General features: G+C 55.9%; 7 protein-coding genes across 7 annotated transcripts; 3 read left to right on the top strand and 4 right to left on the bottom strand.

The window, feature by feature from the left end:
- Positions 1–34: 34 nt before the first annotated feature.
- BU26DRAFT_556363 (uncharacterized protein) lies at positions 35–5,557 on the top strand (the record flags this gene model as incomplete). The annotated part of the gene is made up of 7 exons (XM_033832375.1): positions 35–67; positions 140–329; positions 497–1,234; positions 1,284–1,566; positions 2,614–2,802; positions 3,166–3,286; positions 3,438–5,557. The coding sequence occupies 7 exons, from the start codon at positions 38–40 to the stop codon at positions 5,199–5,201; spliced, it is 3,315 nt and encodes a 1,104-aa protein (XP_033676256.1). The 3' UTR covers positions 5,202–5,557.
- A 219-nt stretch (positions 5,558–5,776) lies between these two features.
- BU26DRAFT_544590 (PAP2-domain-containing protein) lies at positions 5,777–7,083 on the bottom strand (the record flags this gene model as incomplete). The annotated part of the gene is made up of 3 exons (XM_033831744.1): positions 6,446–7,083; positions 6,222–6,370; positions 5,777–6,161 (listed from the first exon to the last, which is right to left on the bottom strand). The coding sequence occupies exons 1-3, from the start codon at positions 6,935–6,937 to the stop codon at positions 5,777–5,779; spliced, it is 1,026 nt and encodes a 341-aa protein (XP_033676255.1). The 5' UTR covers positions 6,938–7,083.
- Positions 7,084–7,349: 266 nt separating this feature from the next.
- BU26DRAFT_441309 (MoaC-domain-containing protein) lies at positions 7,350–7,940 on the bottom strand (the record flags this gene model as incomplete). The annotated part of the gene is made up of 1 exon (XM_033824451.1): positions 7,350–7,940. The coding sequence occupies one exon, from the start codon at positions 7,938–7,940 to the stop codon at positions 7,350–7,352; it is 591 nt and encodes a 196-aa protein (XP_033676254.1).
- Positions 7,941–10,298: 2,358 nt separating this feature from the next.
- On the bottom strand, positions 10,299–12,016 carry BU26DRAFT_525440 (molybdenum cofactor biosynthesis prote). Its single transcript, XM_033830507.1, has 2 exons — positions 11,577–12,016; positions 10,299–11,527 (listed from the first exon to the last, which is right to left on the bottom strand). Exons 1-2 carry the CDS (start codon positions 11,926–11,928, stop codon positions 10,518–10,520), a joined length of 1,362 nt encoding a protein of 453 aa, XP_033676253.1. The 5' UTR covers positions 11,929–12,016; the 3' UTR covers positions 10,299–10,517.
- A 667-nt stretch (positions 12,017–12,683) lies between these two features.
- BU26DRAFT_611088 (uncharacterized protein) lies at positions 12,684–13,496 on the top strand (the record flags this gene model as incomplete). The annotated part of the gene is made up of 2 exons (XM_033836036.1): positions 12,684–13,152; positions 13,272–13,496. Exons 1-2 carry the CDS (start codon positions 12,754–12,756, stop codon positions 13,494–13,496), a joined length of 624 nt encoding a protein of 207 aa, XP_033676252.1. The 5' UTR covers positions 12,684–12,753.
- Positions 13,497–13,509: 13 nt separating this feature from the next.
- BU26DRAFT_525439 (uncharacterized protein) lies at positions 13,510–14,911 on the bottom strand. The gene is made up of 3 exons (XM_033830506.1): positions 14,533–14,911; positions 14,273–14,485; positions 13,510–14,216 (listed from the first exon to the last, which is right to left on the bottom strand). Exons 1-3 carry the CDS (start codon positions 14,882–14,884, stop codon positions 13,642–13,644), a joined length of 1,140 nt encoding a protein of 379 aa, XP_033676251.1. The 5' UTR covers positions 14,885–14,911; the 3' UTR covers positions 13,510–13,641.
- Positions 14,912–15,973: 1,062 nt separating this feature from the next.
- BU26DRAFT_183763 (uncharacterized protein) lies at positions 15,974–19,553 on the top strand. Its single transcript, XM_033820416.1, has 3 exons — positions 15,974–16,209; positions 16,259–17,683; positions 17,735–19,553. The coding sequence occupies exons 2-3, from the start codon at positions 16,339–16,341 to the stop codon at positions 19,105–19,107; spliced, it is 2,718 nt and encodes a 905-aa protein (XP_033676250.1). The 5' UTR covers positions 15,974–16,209; positions 16,259–16,338; the 3' UTR covers positions 19,108–19,553.
- The last annotated feature ends 294 nt before the right edge of the window (positions 19,554–19,847 follow it).

The raw sequence follows: 19,847 nt of genomic DNA, 5'->3' as shown, positions 1-19,847 counted from the left end.
TGATTGTGCTGCCTATACGCAACTAAAGACCGCAATCATGTCCTTCGGCAAGCTCTACAGCTATCCGGTAAGTGCCTGCGCCCGATGCTCGCCCGTGGAACTACCACAGTCGAAAAGAGTCCTGACAGCTGTCCCACAGGGCAACCCGCGCACCACCTCCCTGCTCGCGGTTGCGAAGGAGAACGGCCTCGACCTCGAGTTTGTCCACACGGAGCCTGCAAAGGGCGTGCCGACCGAGTATCTGAAGCTTAACAAGCTCGGCAAGGTCCCCACCTTTGAGGGCGCCGATGGCTTCGTCCTCACCGAGTGCATCGCCATTGCCGTGTACTGTAAGTCGTAAATCGCTCTCTTTGCGCTGGCACCAGGATGAGGCATATTATCATTCAGTTATCCCTGTCTGAACAACTTGTGTTGAGAACCTTCGACTCTGATTTCGTCACGTAAAATACTCGCGGTTTCGTTAGGCTCCGATGTGACTCAGACTGACACTTTGCAGTGACTTCGCAGAACGAGAAGACCACGCTTCTCGGCAAGACCAAGCAGGACTACGCCTCTATCCTCCGATGGATGTCGTTCGCCAATAGCGAGGTCCTGCCCCCGCTCGGTGGATGGTTCCGTCCCATCATCGGCCGCGACCCCTACAACAAGAAGAACATCGAGGAATCACAAAAGGCTGCTCTCAAGGCCGTCCACACCCTTGAGGAGCACCTCCTTACCCACACCTACCTCGTCGGCGAGCGTCTGACCCTTGCTGACATCTTCGCCGTTGCCATTCTTGCCCGCGGCTTCCAGTACTTCTTCGACAAGACATGGCGTGCGGAGAACCCCAACGTCACCCGTTGGTACGAGACCGTCTACAACCAACCCAGCTACTCTGCTGTCGCTGACAAGCTTGAGTTCATCGACGAGGCCATCAAGAATGTTCCGCCCAAGAAGGAGTCTGCGCCCAAGAAGGAGCAGCCCAAGAAGGAGGCCCCCAAGCCTAAGAAGGAGGTGGCTGAGGAGGAAGAGGAGGATAAGCCTGCCCCGAAACCCAAGCATCCGCTCGAGGCTCTGCCGCGCGCTACTTTCGTCTTGGACGACTGGAAGCGCAAGTACTCCAACAATGACACCCGCGAGGTTGCTCTTCCCTGGTTCTGGGAGAACTGCAACTTCGAGGAATACTCCCTTTGGAAGGTCGACTACAAGTACAACAACGAGTTGAAACTCACTTTCATGACCTCCAACTTGATTGGTAAGTTCTTGGGCAACATGCTCAGAATTTGTTAGCTGACCGGTTGCAGGTGGTTTCTTCGCCCGTCTCGAGGCTAGCCGCAAGTATATCTTCGGTGCCGCTTCCGTCTATGGCGTCAACAACGACTCCGTTGTCCAGGGCGCCTTTGTCATCCGCGGGCAGGAGGCTCTCCCTGCGTTCGACGTCGCGCCCGACTACGAGAGCTACGAGTTTACCAAGCTCGACCCCAAGAAGCCCGAGGACCAGGAGTTTGTCAACGATCAGTGGGCGTGGGACAAGCCCATCACGGTCAATGGCAAGACGTACGAGTGGGCCGACGGTAAGGTGTTCAAGTAAGCGCTTCGCTAGCCAGGGAGGTGTTGGGATTTGGTAATGACCGGATGAATGTTACGATCCGTGATGGCTAGGGAATGACGAACGTGGTTGGGTTCTAGGCAGCTCTTCATAACTGTGTAGATACACACAAACAAGACTTGGTCAGGTCCAGTTGGACGGGCACCATAGTTACGTCAACCTACCTAAGTGTCCCAAGCTATAATATGGTGGTGTGGCATGCATATTTCAGAAGGTCACGGCTGTTTCCCCGCATGGCAGGCTGCACGGCATGGGAAGCTTGGATTATGCCTGGACTCCGCAGTTTCAATAGCTCCAAGGCGATAGCTGGGCGGCGCATGCTCTGAAGACTTGGCATCTCCGCCATTTGATATCCTGAGGCGGTCGCGTGCAGACGTCGAACCTGGGCTTCGGAATCTGGACGCGTAGCCGTGGGTCGAGGCCGCCGTTGACAGCGCATGACAGCTCGAACTTTGACAGGTAGAAAGCCAACCGGCGGCTGAGGTCATCAATTAGCTGCCCCGCGCAATCCATAGCGGGCGGGGGTTACGAATCGCGAGTACCGTACAGTACAGTAGTAGCTGACATTTCCGCCGCGCGCCGTTGAGAATGGCGATATGTAGATGTCTTGCTTGCATGCGACGACCCCAAATCTGAGGCCGCTGGGCAGCGGTTGCGGCGGGGCTGCGGAGGTCTGTGGCTCGCGCGCTCTGATTGGCGGCGCGCGCGACGTGCACCGCCGCCAGCGGAAGGGAGAAAGGACCGGGGGCCTGCGTGCTTGGGTCGTCTTTCTTTTAACCTCGAGGCTGTCCTGGACCTCGAGCCGGACACCGTTTTCTGCACCGGCGCGAAGAGACGGCTTCGCATCGCGTTGTCTAGCGGACCGGAAGTAAGAGCAGGGAGATTTCGTGTGCTTTTGCTGTAAGGCGGTGCGAGGGACGACGTTCCACGTTCAGAGCGCGTTGGGCCTATCTGGGACGGCGGTCAAAGAGTCTGGGAGAGCAGGCGTCTGGGATTGCTGCGGGGACTGTACTGTACTGCAAAAGGAGTTGCGACGCAAGAGGCTGTCCTTGGGCAACGTATTCGAGAAGGCCTGTGGGACCCGCATTCTGGTTCGACGCTGCGCCAAGGCACGACTCGACGGGTGCCCGCGTTCGCAACGAACGACAGACAGACCCACCCCGTACACTGCCGCCGCCGCCGTGGAACAGGAGTCCGGAGTTGCTAGGTGGCTTGTACGTTTGCGCGCAATCTCGTTTGGAGGCGCAGGAGCGAGGGAGAGACGCGTTTGTTTTAAGCCGCCGGAGTCCGGTCGAGTCAAACGGCTTGCGTCGTTCGCAGTTTCGCTCTCTCCTCGTCGCGCCACGCAAACGGTGGCTTGAGTACTGCGGCTAGCTCTGGGATTTGCTGATCGCTACGTTCTGTTCTGCGCGAGAAGCCGTTTGGTGGGGTTTCTGTCAAGAGTCGGCTTTGCAGACGGGTGGCGCTGAGACAAGTCCCTGGGTCGCGGCAAAGCGCAGCGGGAGAGCTGTCATTTGTGAAAAGAAGGACTGCCATCTGCTTGGGCTAGGCTGAGACACGGCTGGAGTGGAATCGAGGGGATCGTTCGGGACAGAAGAGAAGGATAGCAAAGCGGGGATGAAGGAGGGAGATGGGCAGGCGCAGACGAGGCGGACGTCGGGGCATTCCAGCGAGCCTGCCATTCAGGTGATCTGCCTGGTGAGTCCATTCTGTACCTGCGTTTCGATCATTACTGTCGACACAAGTGCGTTTGCCGTTGCCACTGCGTGACAGCGATATGCTGCAGAACCCGTTCCTCGTCCCTTCCCATCCTCACTCGTTTGTTCTCTCCATTTACTAAGTACCGCAGGGCTCCGGCGGCGGTCCAAGCGAAGACAACGTAACCGGCTTCCTCGTCCGTTCCACAGCATCCAAATGGGCGAAGAACTCGGTATTGGCGGTCGATGCAGGGTCCCACCTCGCATCCATTACCCGCATACTAGAAAACGACTTCCCGCTCGTATCCGACCCAGAACCAAAAGAGTGCGCAAAGCCCCGCAACGGTAACGGAAATGGTCGCGACATCGACTCGCCATCACCAGGCACCGCCCGTGTCTCGGTCTCAGACGAAGAATCTGGCGCTGATTCGCCATGTTCTGAGACGGAGCAAGCGCCCACTATAACAACATTAGAGACCGGCGCTTTTGCTGGGTTGCCATTTCCTCACGCGAGTGCCAGAGCGAATGCCTTGCATGTCGTTAGAGAGCATGTGTCGACGTATCTCATCACGCATCCGCATCTAGATCACGTATCGGGCTTCGTCATAAATACGGCTGCTTTTCATAACACGTCACGGCCCAAACGACTTGCCGCGCTACCTTTCACCGTAAATGCGATCAAGACGCACATCTTCAACAACATCGTGTGGCCGAACCTCACAGATGAAGACGGAGGCGTAGGCCTGGTCACGTTTCAGCGACTCGCAGAAGGCGGCAACATCGCGCTCGGAGAAGGAAGCGGTCGGGGCTACATTGAAGTCTGCGACGGTCTTGGTGTACGAGGGTTCAAAGTCAGCCACGGACACTGCATGCGAGGGCCCGGCCACGTGCACCGCGGCTCCAATGCGAATCTCCCCGAAACCCCAGGAATCCACCGCGCTCCAGCACATCACGACGGCGCCGCGGAAAGCCGCGAGGGTCGCTCACTAAGCTTCTCTTTGCCGACGCAGAGCGCGCCCGGCACTCCTCTATTCACCGGCACCACGGATGCAGGACGGAGCACCAACGTTACCGGTGGGAATCAATTCGAGCAATGCGTCATTGATTCCACGGCGTACTTCATCCGCACGGAGTCGACGCCCAGCACCCCGACCAAGGAAGTCTTAATCTTCGGCGACGTGGAGCCAGATTCGATCTCGCTCTCGCCGCGCACAGCGCAGGTCTGGGCCGAGGCCGCGCCGAAAATCGCCGCCGGCATCCTCACGGGCATCTTCATCGAGTGCAGCTACACCAACGCCCAGGGAGATGCGGTACTGTACGGCCACCTCGCGCCAAGGCATCTCCTCGGCGAACTGCAAAACCTCGCCGAAATGGTCAAGGAGGCGCGGAGAGAGCACGAAAAGGAGAAGGAAGAAGCGCGCAAGGGGCGCAAGCGGAAGCGCGCATCGGCGTCGAACGGCCTCCTCATGGCCGGCGCAGTAGACGGCCCCGTAGGAGCCGGCGGCATCGAAATGGCACGCAAGTCCAGCCGCTCGAGGATCTACAACCCCGGCGGCGGAGGCGGAAAAGACACCACCGACGACGAAATCATGACGGACTTCGCGCCGTCGCCGACGCCCGGCCGTGGCGCAACGGGCACGCACACGCCGGCGCATCCTTCTGCGCCCGCCGCGCTCAATCTCAGCAGCGTCAGCGCGGAGCACAGCAAGGCGCTGCTGGCGGCGGCGTTCGATGCCCCGCTCAAGGGGCTCAAGGTCGTCTGCATCCACGTCAAGGACACGCTGGCCGATGGGCCGCTGGTGGGCGAGGGCATCCTGAGGGAGCTGAGAGAGGGGGAGAGGGAGTTGGCGGAGAAGGGGAGGGGGTTGGGGTGCGCTTTTGAGGTTGCGAGGAGTGGGGATAGTTATTGGTTCTAGGGGCTGGTAAAGCTGGAGTGGGTTGGATTGGCACGAACATGGAACGACGGCAGGGATAGGACATCTTTTCCCTCATCTATGTGAAGGGCGTTACGGACGGTGGTGGTTTTCTTTCGGGCTTTGGCTCCTTTTTTTCTTGAGTAAGCGGGTATTATATTCGTTGGTCGGTTGGTTGGGGTTTGTCCGCAGTGTCCCTTTTGTTTTCCCTTCTCTTTCTGCCTCGTTCATGTCTTAACGTAGCTAGGTATGCGAACTACGGAGGAAAGGGACGGGCGGGTGGCCGTAAACAGGGAGTATGTAAGATAGAGAGAAGCTCAGCAAGCAGTAAGCATATGTTACGAATTCATATTTCTCTGAGTTTAAACTGAACTCTGCATGCATACATCTTAAACCTCCTTGATTTGCAAGTGTTTGAGTCCGATGTATAACAAACACAACGTTCTAAAGCAAGAAGAAGTAAGAGAAGAAGAATACGCATCCAATTCGCAGAACTAACAAAACAATACACCCATGTCTTCCCCTCTGTGTCAATCTGAAACCCTAGCTCCCATCCCCATCCACATCCCCAGCCTAGCCTACTCCTCCCTCTCCCTCGCCACATGATTATCCCGCGCATCCCACACACTCCGATACACCATCCGATACGCCATCACCGCAAACGCACTCCCAACCAGCGCCCCCGCCACCACATCGCTGACATGATGCCACCCATCCCTCACTTTACTCGCCGCCAGCAGCACCGCAAGCAACAACGGCGCGACGAAAAGGACGAGCTTCCAATGCGCCTTCCTACCCTCCCTCTCCCCCTCCCTATCCCCCTCTCTCTCCTCACCCCGATTCCGATCCTCGATCTGCTGACCTCGCTGGGGCTGCGGCCCAAAGATCTTACACTTCCCATTCAGCCACAGCGCGAGGAACCCAAACCCCGCGAACGCGGCGCACGCATGCCCCGACGGGAAGCTCATCTGCGCCTCGCGCACGCGCTTCTCGTCGCCCGTGCACACGCCGTCGGGCTTGTACTACAAGCTGGCGGGCCCGGCGCCGCGGTAGTGCGGCGGGATGTGCGGGTTGCAGAGGGCGAGGAAGTGCGGGCGCAGGCCGCCGATGGTGAGTTTGATGAGGGCTTGGAAGAGGGTTGCGGTGGCGAGGGCGTAGCCGAGGCCGATGGTCTGGTTGTGCTTCTCGTTAGCGGCGGGCGGACTAGACCAGATGGGAGGTAAGGCAAGGCAAGGGAAAGGACGTACGGCGGCGTTACTATCCCAAAAACCCCAACTATCCCCACCCTTCGCGTTCCCTCTCCTACTCTCCCGCGCACTCATCCACAGCCCCACACCCCCCATCACCGCAAACGGCCCCAGGAAACTGACCACCGCGCTCACAACAGTGGTCACGTACTCCGCCATGTACGGCTGTCCGTGCTTGATGCCCCAGGGCGTGCGCTCGATTCCGGGAAAGAGCGGGAGTAGGCGCGGCATCAGCGGCCGGCCGAACATGTAGATCAGGTACGCGGTTAGCACGCAGAGGAGTTGCGTCAGGATGTCGAGCCAGCTGCGGCGTAGCCAGAGGCGGAAGGGTGGGGCGTCGGGGAAGCGGGGGAGGAGGCGGTGGTGGAGGGGGCGTTTGGTGGGTGGGAGAGAGGGGTCGGTTGCTGGTGGGGATTTGGCGGCTTCGAGGTCGAGAGAGAGGTTGGGGGCGGGTTGGGTGCCGACTGGTGGAGCGGGCGTGGAGGCGGACATTGGACTGACTGGGGGTATTGATGTTTGGTGGAGAGGAGGTTGAGGTGGTGGGATTACAAGGTTGTGAAGGAGTGCGTAGATGCGGCTGCCGCTGGACGGAAGAAAGAGCGGTAAGAGCAACACTCAGTTTGGCGAATACAGTAGGGTCGAGCAGAGTCCGATGGGCCGAAACTTGCGCGATTTAAACTATGCAGGTGGCATCTGCACTCCGTTAGACACGTGCGTTTATATATGTCGCCCCACCTGAAAGGAGTAGACGGAATGCTATTCTTGGTATCTTATCTCGCTCGTACAGAGGTCTATCATACAAATCTGCGAATGCGAGGAAAACGCCACGTAAATGCTAGACGTACACTTTTCCCGCCCACACTATTCAATATCCTACACATGCTCCAATCATATACTCCCCAACTTACTCTCGCTCAACAACGCTCACCCACCCCTCCTCCTTCCAAACCCCACTCCTCCCACCCTCCTTCAGCACCACTCTCACGTCCTGAACTCTCATCCCCTTATCAACCGCCTTGCACATATCCACCACGCTGAGACCTGTGCCCATAACGGCGGTCAGGGCCTCCATCTCCACGCCGGTTTGGCCTTCGCATTGTACTTTCGCTTCGATCTGTATCCCTCCGTGGCCGGTTTCAGTATCAAATATTGAGAGTTCGACGCCCACGTGCGTGAGCATTATCGGGTGGCATAAGGGTATTAGATCCGGGCACTTCTTTGCTGCCATGATGCCTGCGATGCGAGAGACGGAGAGCACGTCGCCTTTCTTTAGGGAATTTGAGCGAATTAGGGATATTGGAGTGGCGTTCGAGAAGAGCACTGTGCCGACGGCGATCGAGGTACGGATGGTGTGGGGTTTCGAGGATACGGAAACCATGTGCGCTGCGCCGGAGGGCGTGAGATGAGGTAGGGACTGTGTGGCGGAAGGAGAGGCGGTCGTTGGACTGGGTTCATCGGAGGTGGAGTTTTCCTTAGATGAGGATACCTCATCCATGTCGGATGTCGGACGTGAAGTCGAATAGCTCCTCCTCGCAGCGAAGGTGTGAAATCGCCGCAACCCAGCTCTCCTATACCCACTCTCCTTCTTGCTTTCCCAGCTGAACGGCAGATCCTGCGGTCGAACAGAATCACTCACATCTTTGTCCTCCTGCACAGCCTTCTCCGCGCCTTCGTCCCTCAACCAGCCCAAACTCGCATCAAACTCATCCCAATCCAGCGTCCCCTCCGCATCACCCTCCATCTTATTCCTCTTCTCGAACACTTCTTCCCACCTCCTAGCCATGCGCTGCGCAGCTTCATTACTGAGATCATGCTGCCTGACCATATGATCCAGCATCCTCTGCACGTCGGCATCGATCCTTCCATGCATCTCTTCCTTCGTTCCCACGTCAACGTCATCGAAGCGCGTCTGCCACTTGCCTAGCAAGATCCTCAGCCACGTCTTCAGCGTGTTTCGGTTAGTCGACGTCCAGACCTCGTAGGGTAGCGTATCGATGCGTGGGTACGCGTTCTTGAGGCGGTCACGCATTCGCAAGATCTGAGACTGCAGTTCGGGAACGGGCGCTTCGAGATTCACTATCATAGAGGGGTCGACTTCAATGACACCAGACTCGGGGACGGCGGGTCTGAGCCGATCGATTAGAGTGCGATTGGATGGTGCAGATGTTAACCTCTGTGGTTCTGGCCAGGCTGGCGGGATCGGGTCGGGCTTGTTCGCCTTGCCAAAGACGGTGGTCTCTTTAAGCGATGGTTCGGCTTGGTTGAGATCGAAGCCTTTGGGCATCTTGGGTGGTGCCCCGTTCTTGGGAATCTTCTGCGTTTTTGTAGTTTCCTCGGCCTCAGCGCGCCCCTGTTCATGCAACTCTTCAACGTCCTGGACCCGAAAGGTAGCTGTCTTCAGGTCGCTAGGCTGTTCTCCCGCGTTGAACTTCTTCAAGAGGGCGATGGACTGGGATATGTTACGCAGCTGCTCGACTTGGTCCTCAGCAGATAATGTCTTTTGCGTTGGTACCAGGGTTTCAAGCTCCGGTACGGGATTAGCACTAGCGCCCGTAATTTTGTGCTTTCCTAGTTCTTCCAGCTTCTTTTGGCGAGAACCTAGCAGTGCGTCTCGTCGCGTTTTTAGCTGCCCCAAGCTGGGTGAGCTGACAGAATCGTTCTGCTCTGCGGGATGTTCCAATGGCTGGTGCACCTCGCGAGCTGCCTTAGGAGCCATGGGGACTGTTTTGCTAATTTCCCCCACCCCCAATACGTTGCGCCAGCCCCACATCTCCTCTTCTTTGAAGGCCGACTTCTTTCTTTTCTTCTTCTCCGGCCGCTCCTCTCTCTTTGTCTTGGCTTGCTCCGCCTCCTCGGCTTTCCAATCTGTATTCGCCTTGTACTCTTCCAGATGCTTCTTAAAGGCACTAAGCGTGACCTCCAACTCGTCAAGCTCGGCCTGCCACTCTGCTTCGATCTCATTGCGCATCGTCTCATGATACGCAACCAGCGCTGCCAATTTCTTTCTTCGCCTCCACAAAGCTCGCTTCGTTATCCGGGTAAGGCCACCCAGATCCGTAGCATTCTTGAAACCCTCGAAATCGCCGGGATCTGCCGCGGGTGGGAACATCCTCTCGAGGTGTATACGTCCTTCCAGTTCTCTGATCCTCTTCTCAATGGCGCGGACAGGGTAGGGCAAACTCTTCCGCGGTGAGCCGTAAGCGATCTCATGGACAAATTCTTGCATCGTGTTCTTGCTCGATCCTCCTCCTTTCCTTACTATCTTGGCGTCCCTGTCATACTGCTTCCGCAACAAGGTCCATTCCTGAGAGCGTTGGAGGGTTGCCAGCTTCCTAAGGGCACCCAGGCGTAGGTAGCTCGCCTTTTGGCTATTTGGGGATGTCTCAGCCTTACGTACAAGGTCCCAGTATTCTCGATGTGCGTCTTCGTCTGGACGACTTTCTGGCATGTGGCCTTCTGTGAACGTCCGCTTCTCAAGTGCCTGAAGAATCAATCTTTCTTTTCTCCTTCTCTCTTCGTCTATTTTTTTCACCTTCTGAACGTCTTTGATATCCTGGATTGCGGGCTTGTTCTCGCTTCCGCGCTTCGTCTCATCGTTATCAAGCTTTTCACTTGTCATACCCCTATCTGGGAGACCAGGACCCGTTGCAAAGGTTCGGACTTGAGCGGAGGTTTCTATAAGCGATGGGTAAAGAAAATGCCGTCCGGGCGGTGCTATACTGGACCAGGGACGTAGAAGCGAGGCGCTAGCACTGGGTACCGATCTACGGGTTTGACGGCAGTGAACAGAGTTGTCGGAACTTGAACGAGTAGCGCTGGACGACATTGGGGGGTCTACATTCGGTCAGAATTGGCCATCACACGTATAGATAAAGAGTAAAACGTGAAGGATTATGACATATCGGGGTATAAAATTGACGTATATAAGCGCGTGCTTTCTACATCCAGGAGTGACAGTGTTGAATCGAAACCAAGGGATAAACGCTCAGAACGCCATCATCTATGCAGCAATGGCCGCCGTGATATCATGGGGGCATCCAATCGTAAGGAACAGAAAGACGAAAGCCAAATGTCACCCACCAATTAATATCATGGGCCTGTTGGTCATGTTCTCCAAGTCGCCCATATCTGCATGTTTCTCGGCTTTGCGCTTGACTGCAGCTCCGATCACTTGCAGGAGCTCTTGCTCCCGCTGGCCCCATCCGAGGATCGTCTCGTCGCTGAGCAGGCCGTCTCTGCGATCCATCTCAATCTGTTTGATGCGCTCGAATGCTTCTTGATCGATCGGCTCGCCGTTGTTGTCTTGTCGTAGGAGATCGCGGAGGGATACTTCCGCATTCCCATGAAGACAGACCTTGAGGTTACCGTCACTTGTGATACGTAGGCGGTTGCAAGTCCCGCAGAAGTCGTTCGTCATGCTCGTGATGAAGCCGACCTTGCCTACAAAGCCCGGGACTCCATATGTCTTGCTCGTGTCGTTCTTATGGCCGGGGACACTCCGCAAGCTCGGGTATTTGGTCCGAATGATGTCGAGCATCTCCTGAAAGGATATCATCTTGCCTTGGCTCCACTTGTTCCCACCGAACGGCATGTACTCGATGAAGCGCACCTCGATATCCTTCTCACGGCCCATCTCAACGAAAGGTATGATGTCCCTCTCATTCAGCCCGCGCATCACCACGCAGTTGACCTTCAGCTTGATATTCGCACCGAGCTTCTTCATCTCCAATATCCTGTCAATCGATCTCATCACGGCGTCAAAGCCTTTCCGCCGGGTCATGATCTGGAATTGGAACGGATCCAAAGTGTCCAAGCTCAGGTTCACGCCCGTCAACCCAGCTTCTACCATCGCATCCAGCTTCCTGTGTAGCGATATGCCGTTGGTTGTGAGCGCGAGTTCACGGAGGCCTTTCGAGCGAAGCATGCCAATGGACTGCATCAACGGAACGATGTCGCGGCGCACGGTGGGCTCGCCGCCTGTCAACCGAATCTTGGTGACGCCTTGCGATACGAACAGCGACGAAAGGTAGAAGATCTCGGGGGTAGTGAGCATATGCGCGGGAGGCGAAAGCGGAACGCCCTCTACACTATATCAGCGATTGACATGCTAAAGCAAACTTTTCCGCCGTACCTTCGGGCATGCAATACAGACACCGTAGATTACACCGCTCTGTAATGCTGATTCGCAGGTAATCATGCTGTCTGTTGAACGAATCCGTCAAGAACTCAGAAAACGGCTTCGCATTCCTGATCGCCTCTTTGCGCTCCTGCAGATTCGGCCTCTGCGCAATTGGTACAGGTACAGTCGGGACCACACCGCCCGGATACTCCACGCCCGTCTCTTGCACCGCAGCATTCGTCGCAACGCCTCTCGCCGTCCTCGGGGCCCGTATCGACGGTCTAAGAAATCGTTCGCCACGGCCCGCGGCAGCCCAGCAGCGTGCCGCGGTCGGGCCCGGCCGTATCGAGACCATTGGCGCCATCATGGGGATTCGAAGGGCCCTCGTCCTGCATTTGCGAAGGCGGGCATGAGGACTATATACCAAAGGAGCGGCAAGAAGTGGGGATGGGGGATGACTGAGGATTTACGTCGCGTAGAGGTGCATTCGCAGCAGGGATTCTCTGGATGCTTGGCGGCTCGGTGGTTTATTCAGCATCTCCGATGAGTGGGGTTGGCGAACATCTCCGTCGCGAGCCGACGGTTCCCAATACCGCTGACAGCACCAGAAGAGCTTGAGGGTACTTCAAAGCTAGAATCCTCTGGCTTACCCAAAGCTATGGGGTTTGCTAAGAGAGTGTCGACCCCATACTTCCTAATCGGGTTAGCGTTCGATTTAGCTTTCACTCCCCACCTGGGCACCCCCCTAGGCATGCTATGCGCCTTCCACGCAAGACCAAGCGAGTCCTCCAAATAGAATTCCGCAAAAATTGAAGCAGAACTACACGCATAGAGCCCGGTTCAACGTCTTCCACCTCCCGGGATATCTTCTGAGCTCTGCGCGCGCTGATAGGCTAGATGATTAACCGCATACAAATACGAGTGTCGAACTCCTGCTCAGGCCCTTTCCAAATTGCCGTGCCTCGTTTCCCTACCACTATCATGGGCGAAATTGATCTCCAAGAAATAGGGTAGCATTATCTTTTGTCGAAAGAGGAAGTGAAGGATCGGGCCCTGGCTGGAGAACTAGATACGCTGGTGGGTGGGGTGGAGGACTGGTGTATAAGAATGATGTGCTTTCTCTACCACAGTGTGGTGTGTGGAGGAGAACGTCGATTTTCAAAAGCTATCCGCTGTCATCCTTTCCATCATGCATGTCTCCACCCCATTCACACTCCTCTTGCTCCCCCTCCTCGCCCTCGCCCAAGACCTCTCCCACATCAAAGTCCACGTGACTCCCCTCAGCCACACCGGCAACCGCTGTCTCGGGACCGACGAAGCCATCCTCTCCACGGGCCTCATCTCCAACAGCACAGGCCCCGTCCTCTACCACGCCCTGCCCTTCTTCCGGCCGCTTTTCGGCTCCGGCATCGCCGCCTCGGAACAGCGCGCAATGTGCCAGGTCTACCTCAACATGACATTCTCGGAGCCCAACACCCGCGTCTACGTGAACACGTACGGCATGGATATGCGCGGCTACCTGCCGCTGACGGAGTATCAGCGGGCCACGTTTAAGGTGACGTATGATTGGGTGGACACGTTTTTGCAGGTACGGGTTTAGTTTCTCGTTGAGCTCTGAAACGAGTTGGAAATGGGTATCTTGTGATTGCAGAGCATGGAGGCGTTGAAAGCGTTAAAGGGAAATTCGTTGAACTGACGTGCCAGCAGGCGAGTAACCAGCTCGATTTCGTCGGCCCACGCGAGGGCAGGTTCAGCAAGCACTTTGGCGAAGAGTGGTCGGATCGCGACGTCGTTTCGCCGTGTGACGGCGGAATACTCAGAGTGAATTACCAGGCTCGCGGCCAGAATTCAAAGCCGGAAGTTGTAATGGATCCTCCGGTTGAGGATGAAGAATGGTCATTCGCCACAAGCATGTTGCTGTCGAAGTGTTAAATAGTAGGTAGAAGTGGGTCAGAACGGATGCCGTAGACAGAAGATGACCAGGGGAATAGTGCACTATAACGTAGATGAAAGGAGCTCAGGTAGCGATGTGCATATACCGCGCAAGACGTCTGTATGTTTAGATTAGGACAAAGGTCTACAATATACATCCGTCAGCACACTCAGGATCCGTAGAGTTATACGCGATCTGCCCGGCGCTACCTCCGGGTTCAATGCTCGGATCGCGCGGTGACTGAATAATCCTGGCGTCCGCAGGTGAATAAATGGTTTCCAGCACGTCTCCGAAAACATCCCGGATATTCGCGATAGCTTGGCCTTTCTTCACCGGCTCGTCCACTCCTGCCAAGCGTTCGACGAAGCCGCCGTATGTTGACGGCAGCGATTCGAACGTCGTGACGATGTATGTCTTGCTCAGATCAGGGTTATATACCTCGGTTGAATTGGCAGGAAGGATCCGCAAGTCGTCCATGACGCGATTGACGAACTCGAAGGCCCGATCAATTAAGCTCATATTCCAGACTTTAGCAAGACCCATCTCGACGGTTATAGCTGGGATCTTGTTATCGACGAATGCGGTTTCAATACTCCCAGGTTCACCGGGGTCGATTTTCAGCGTGTCAGGTTGGAGGAGCTTCGCCAGCCGTTCTACGTACGGGAGACGGACGTCCGCATAGCACCACAATGATGATTCAGCCCCAGAACTTGGAGTATCTGCGTGGAGTCAGATGTCAGCAGTGTTCGCGCAAACTAGGACTCCTGCCCCTTACGTAGATCCACGCCCACGTCTACCTGCGACTTATTTCCCCAAACATTGTTCCAGATATTGTATGCGAGCAATCTCGGTCCGCTGCCTCCTTCCGACGAGGGAGTACCCGGAAACACGCGATTGACGTTCGTGAAGAATCCAGAATCACTAGCTGTGAAGTAGTTCCTCTGGTTTAGATAGATGCCCATGGGATTGACGGTCGGGATGCCAATGACTGGTGCCGGTATTAGCTACAGTTCGCGCGAGCGGGCAACAGCCTACCTGTGCCATTGAGTGTCGAAACCTGGCGTTCTAGCTGCGCAAAGATGCGCTGGACTACCCTGACCCCATTGAGCTCGTCACCATGTATAGCCGCAGAGAGCGACAGTTTCTTCCCTGTCTCCAAGCTCTCGGGTGTACCACGAGCCACGAATACAGGCACATGTAGCGGGCTTCCGCCATTGAGCTCTCCCACCCTCAAGTAGTATCTCGAAACGGTTTGCGCAGGAACGTCGCGGAGGTCGAGATACGAGATGACAGGGACGCCGTTCAGGACATCGCCCGTAAAGTCCGTGGCGGCGACGCTGCCGGCAAGAACAGCGAGGGACGCGAATACCGGCGTGAGAAGCTGCATGGTTGTGTCAGCTCACCTCGAAAATACTTCGTACTTCATTAGAAGAGTCGAAAACGCCCACCTTTATACACTGCTCACCGCCCGATAAGACTCACCGTGCTACGGCTCGTTCAGCAAAAGCTCGTGAACAATTAGGAAGGTCCTAAGCATTTCCGCTGCCATGACGGCGCCGAGAACGCCCAGACAGAGCTACTGTATCTCCCGCAAGGGGAATTCGTATCCAGGTCTTTGGGTCGCGCGCGGCAGTATGTAAGCGACTGCTTGGGAAGCAATGGGGGATGGCAATCGCCGCGTCGACATGCCTTTCGCGATATGTATATGCAGCGGATTGCGATTGGAAAGGCTTGCGTGTTGCAAGGACCCAACGAATCAGATGTGACGGCCGCTTAGTCATCACCCACAGACCGCAACTTCTGATCTATTATGGAGTGGGAGCCTTCGTCGTTATCTTTGCATTTCGACAAGGGCTACCACCACTCAGTGCGCCCTTGTGTTTGCTCCTCGCCTTATATTGCGACCGTTCAATAAGAGCGTTTCGATAGCCTTAGAAAGCATTACCTCCCATGCCAGAGAACCCCATCCCTTCGGTCCCAGAGTGTTCAAGTATACCTGGGTAGGGACACGGAGACGACGGTCAGGAAAGCTGGGACTTGCTCGTGTTCACCAGTCGCCATGCGTTTCCATTTGCCTCAGCATAGCTATCTTAGACTAGGCCCCGGAAGCTCCCCTCGAGCTGGAAGCGTCAAAACCAGTTTGGGGTATATACGCTCTCATCCAAAAAGGTACCATCACGAAAAGAAAGACCCTCCAGGCATCGATACACTGGTGGGATATCAAAAGGCCCTGCGGTGCGGAGACGAGCTTTAAATGCCAGAACAGCCTTCGTCTTGTTCGATTTGCTCGATGACGAGCATCGCCATATACAACCTACAAGCACGCCAAATGGAAGTGCGGGGGGGTCTGAAGCTCTCATGAGCTCGGACCCCGTAATGCATCATCCCGTAGGTGACGAGAGCGAGCAGCAGTGCTTAGCCGAGCCGCAGCACGCCAATCGGCCTGGAGACTGTTGAGTTTGCTGTACGGGAAGAGTTTCATTAGATTTCACCGCTGCTAAATATTCTCAGACCTGGCCATAGCGCCCTCTCGCACCGCCGCCCGCCCTGCAAACAGCCCATATAAAGCAGGCCGCACCCACTTTGAGCACTTCAACATTCGTCCCACACCCGACTCTGCAACCCAACTCCAACTCCAGCTCACAGCAATTCACTGCTCTCGCCAAAGGCCCACCATCAACAACTCCAACCCACGTGTACTAACACAACACGGTCCGTGCCCACACCCTGTTTTACACTCATTCACTAACGGCCCGGCGAGACATTTTAACAAACTCAAACATACCTATTATCAAACATACCTATTACATATTCCACCGAGCTTCTTTCCAAGCAGATATCATGGCTCGCCGAAGCAGCAAGAATATGAGCACCTCTGTGCCATCTTCGACCACGTCTGACGCCAACAACACTGCCGCTCCCGGCACCGGCATGGCCCGCGATGTCATGACCAACAACCCTGCCACAACCTCAAAGGACACACCAACTATCGACCGTCAAGCCACTACGCCGACGATTACTTCGACGACGTCACCTTCCGTTGATACTGCTACCGACGCGTCCGGGACCACCACATCACAAACGGCCGCCGATCGAAAAGCAGAGAAAAAGCGCCAAAAGAAAGCGCGCTACGAGGCCAACAAGAAGAAGCGAGAGAAAGCCGGAACTGAACTCCCAGGTGTCTCGAAAGCTCCATCGACTACTTCATCTGGCTCCATGTCTCCCATCGCCGGAGCTCAGACCGCTTGTACACACCCGCCTATGGTTGCTACCTGCCTTCCCCCGGTGGACCGAAATGTTTCCACGCTCTCCGCCAAAGGCCCAGTCACTGCACACTCTCTCGTACCTCCCGAATCGGCCCCAGCGCTTGGACAGAAACCAGCCCGCTCTCGCAAGCCGCCTGTGAAAGATGGCACCGGTAGCGTCCTTCAGGGCCGGAGTGTTCGGGATCGGCGTCCTATCGCAAAGGGACATAAGGAGCTTACGAAGAAGGCCCGCGACCACAATTCGTCCAATCCGGCAGCCGACATGGCGAAGCACAGCAAACATCCCACGATGAAGTTACTTCGAATGCGTCGACAGCCGGGCACTGATCAGACTGTTAACCAAAATCATGGCCATGATACATCGAGTGTGGCGGGCACTGTATGTGATGAGGGTGCCGTTGCCCTGTATGGCACTGAAGACTCCATCTCATTGGAGACACCATCTTACGCTCCATCCATGGAAGAGCCCCACGACAGGATTTTCGAAGCCGACACTAATGCGACTTACTACGACGACAATGTCAATATGGTGGGCTCAAACAATGGTTTCACCGATGCGCCGTCTGACGATATGCCCGATCTTGAGGATCTCTCCCTAGACGAAAGCCGCACATCCCGAGAAGAGCTCGACAGGCATACAAAAGAGCAAGAGGAGAACGGTGAGCAGGAACCCTCGACCAGCAATGGTGGAGCGACTCAAATAGAGGCTGAACGCCAGGCGGAGCCTGAGCGGCTGGCCTACCAAGACACCACGTATGAGCCGGATTGCCCTAGGTCGCCGGAATCCTACGTGGATTTGCAGCTTCCCGAATACACGCAACAGAAGAGGTTGAATACGACGGGCCAACAGGAACAAGGTCGAATGCCAGCCAATAGTGTCGCCGTTGAGGAGCAGGCCAACACCCCCGCAACACCGGTTGGTTTGCTTTGTCTTCTGAACGCCGCTGAGTACCCAATGATGATCTCTGCAGACCTCGAACAAGCGCTAGTTGCCTTGCACGTGGCTCCGCTACGTGACCTTCCAGTGCCGAAGAAGCAGCAGCAGAAGTTCAGTAAGAATCGAGGTGGCAAGAAGCAGGATCACCCGCCGGTCAAGGATGTCACTATTGAAGAGGTAATCGCTACCCCGGCAACTCCAAGTGGACTCCTTAGTCTTCCGAATGCCGCTCAATACACGGCCGTCCTCTCCGCGGACGCTGTGCAGGGATTGATAGCCTTGCACGTGGGTCCTCTACCTGATCCACCCGCTCCCGACAAGAAACAGAAGTCTAGGAAGGCTGCGAAACATCTGACGCCAGCTAACGAAAAGTCCGACGTCACGCAGGCGGAAGCTGCTCAGGATACAGTTTCTGACGAAGCGAGTGGCCAGACCGATACTCGCCAATCTTTGGACGCCCAAGGCTCCAATCATCAAGTGGCAGACGGCCACCTAAGCTCTAAGGATCGAGTACAGTTCTTGGAAGTTATCGAGACTCTCTACACTCCTCACGATCAGTGGCACGAGTTACAGCGCGCTTCCTTTGGTACGCTTATGGCTGCTGCGCCTGTGACGTCGACTACTGCAGATGAGAACTTCCAGGGAGACGTTCCAAAAACGAAGGATCCGTTCCACTTCCCGGAAAGTATCTCGACCTTCCACATCGCCCACGATAATTGGCACGCCTCTCAGCAAACCGTCTTCCATACGCTGATGAGTAGCAGCCGTCTCACGACTAGCTCAGATGAAATACCGTCAGCTGAGGCCCTCATCTCGTCCGAGACTGAGTTGAACGCGGCGCCTATGACTCCTGAGCGCCTCACCACTGCCTTCGAGCAACATTCGGCAGCCAAGTCGGGTTCAACAACAGGCGTCCAGACTGGCCATAGCGGAGCGAACGACAGCGCGGCCGACACCGACACGTCTGAGGATCGTTCTGAACCCGCCCTTTCGACGACGGGATCCACGACTTCCCAAGCATCTTCCCCTCTAGCGAAGAAGAAACGGCATCGCAACCCGACCGGCGAGCTACGCGAGATGCGCAACACTTTCCTAGGCGGTATATCTCTCGACACGTTCCTGATCGAGCTCCCTTGGGATCAGCAGACCGGCACCACCACCAAGCAGGAGATCTGCGAAGTCTTCGCCGGCCTCTCCGACAGTGACTCTCGCCTTGCTCAGCGCCGCATCAAGCTGGGTAACACGTCGCTTTACGACTTCCTCCGCGGCATTGCATTTGATGCAGATGAGGCTGCGGATGTTAGGAATGTGGCGAAGGCTTTCAGGACGTCTGCTAAGGAGTCACTGCGTGCTTCATCGAAGATTGCGCGGTTCTTGGAGCTTGAGTCTTCTGCTGAATCGGATTAGGATGACTAGGGGAGGTGAGGATTGATTGAGTGGGTAGTTGAGGGTTGCTAAGGCGGTATGGACCTGGGCAATGATATGCGAATCATGCATAAGCGGTGGGCCTCAGGGTAGCGTTGGCGGTTTTCTGTTCTTCACATTTCATTTCTTCAAAATAGGGCGATCGGGCCCTCACTTCATTTCCTATGTAAAAGTGGGGGGCTCGAAATGGCTCTCACATGGACGCCGCCACGCTCCCCTTCTATCTCATCTGCTGAAAATATGGATAATTTGAGTCCGCTTCCCTATCTCTTCTCGTTATTTCATAGTGCACACTCGTTTCTTTCATCCTGAGGAGATGCTGCCATGGACGGGTTCTACCTTCTGCGTCGGAATACGTCACTGTTAGCCTGCAACCAGGTAGTTGCAGTTGCGGCGACCATGCAACAAGGAAGGCACGAACCGTGAGGTTGTCCTCCTCCTAGACAGGCTCCCGATTACGCATCCTCCTCCTCCGTAGACCTCATTTCTACAGCATCACATAGAGCCCTCGCGGCGAACTACTTCCATTTTTATTATTCTGTCAACCGCAGCTCTTGTTCAACCCGCCTAAGGTTTGTTTCCCGGATTGCTCCAGACGTCATGTGCTGACGAAAACAGGCCTGTTGGAGGCTATCCAGAGCGCGAAAAGCTCACCGCCCGCTATTTCATACACCCGCAGCTATCAGATTATTGGAGCCAGTGGTAGGGATTCTGGAACCGCC

Source organism: Trematosphaeria pertusa (assembly GCF_010094035.1).
Source record: "Trematosphaeria pertusa strain CBS 122368 unplaced genomic scaffold BU26scaffold_25, whole genome shotgun sequence".
Taxonomy (NCBI): Eukaryota; Fungi; Ascomycota; class Dothideomycetes; order Pleosporales; family Trematosphaeriaceae; genus Trematosphaeria; species Trematosphaeria pertusa.
Note: the sequence above shows the minus strand (reverse complement) of the source record. Positions and strands in the feature narration are given on the sequence as shown.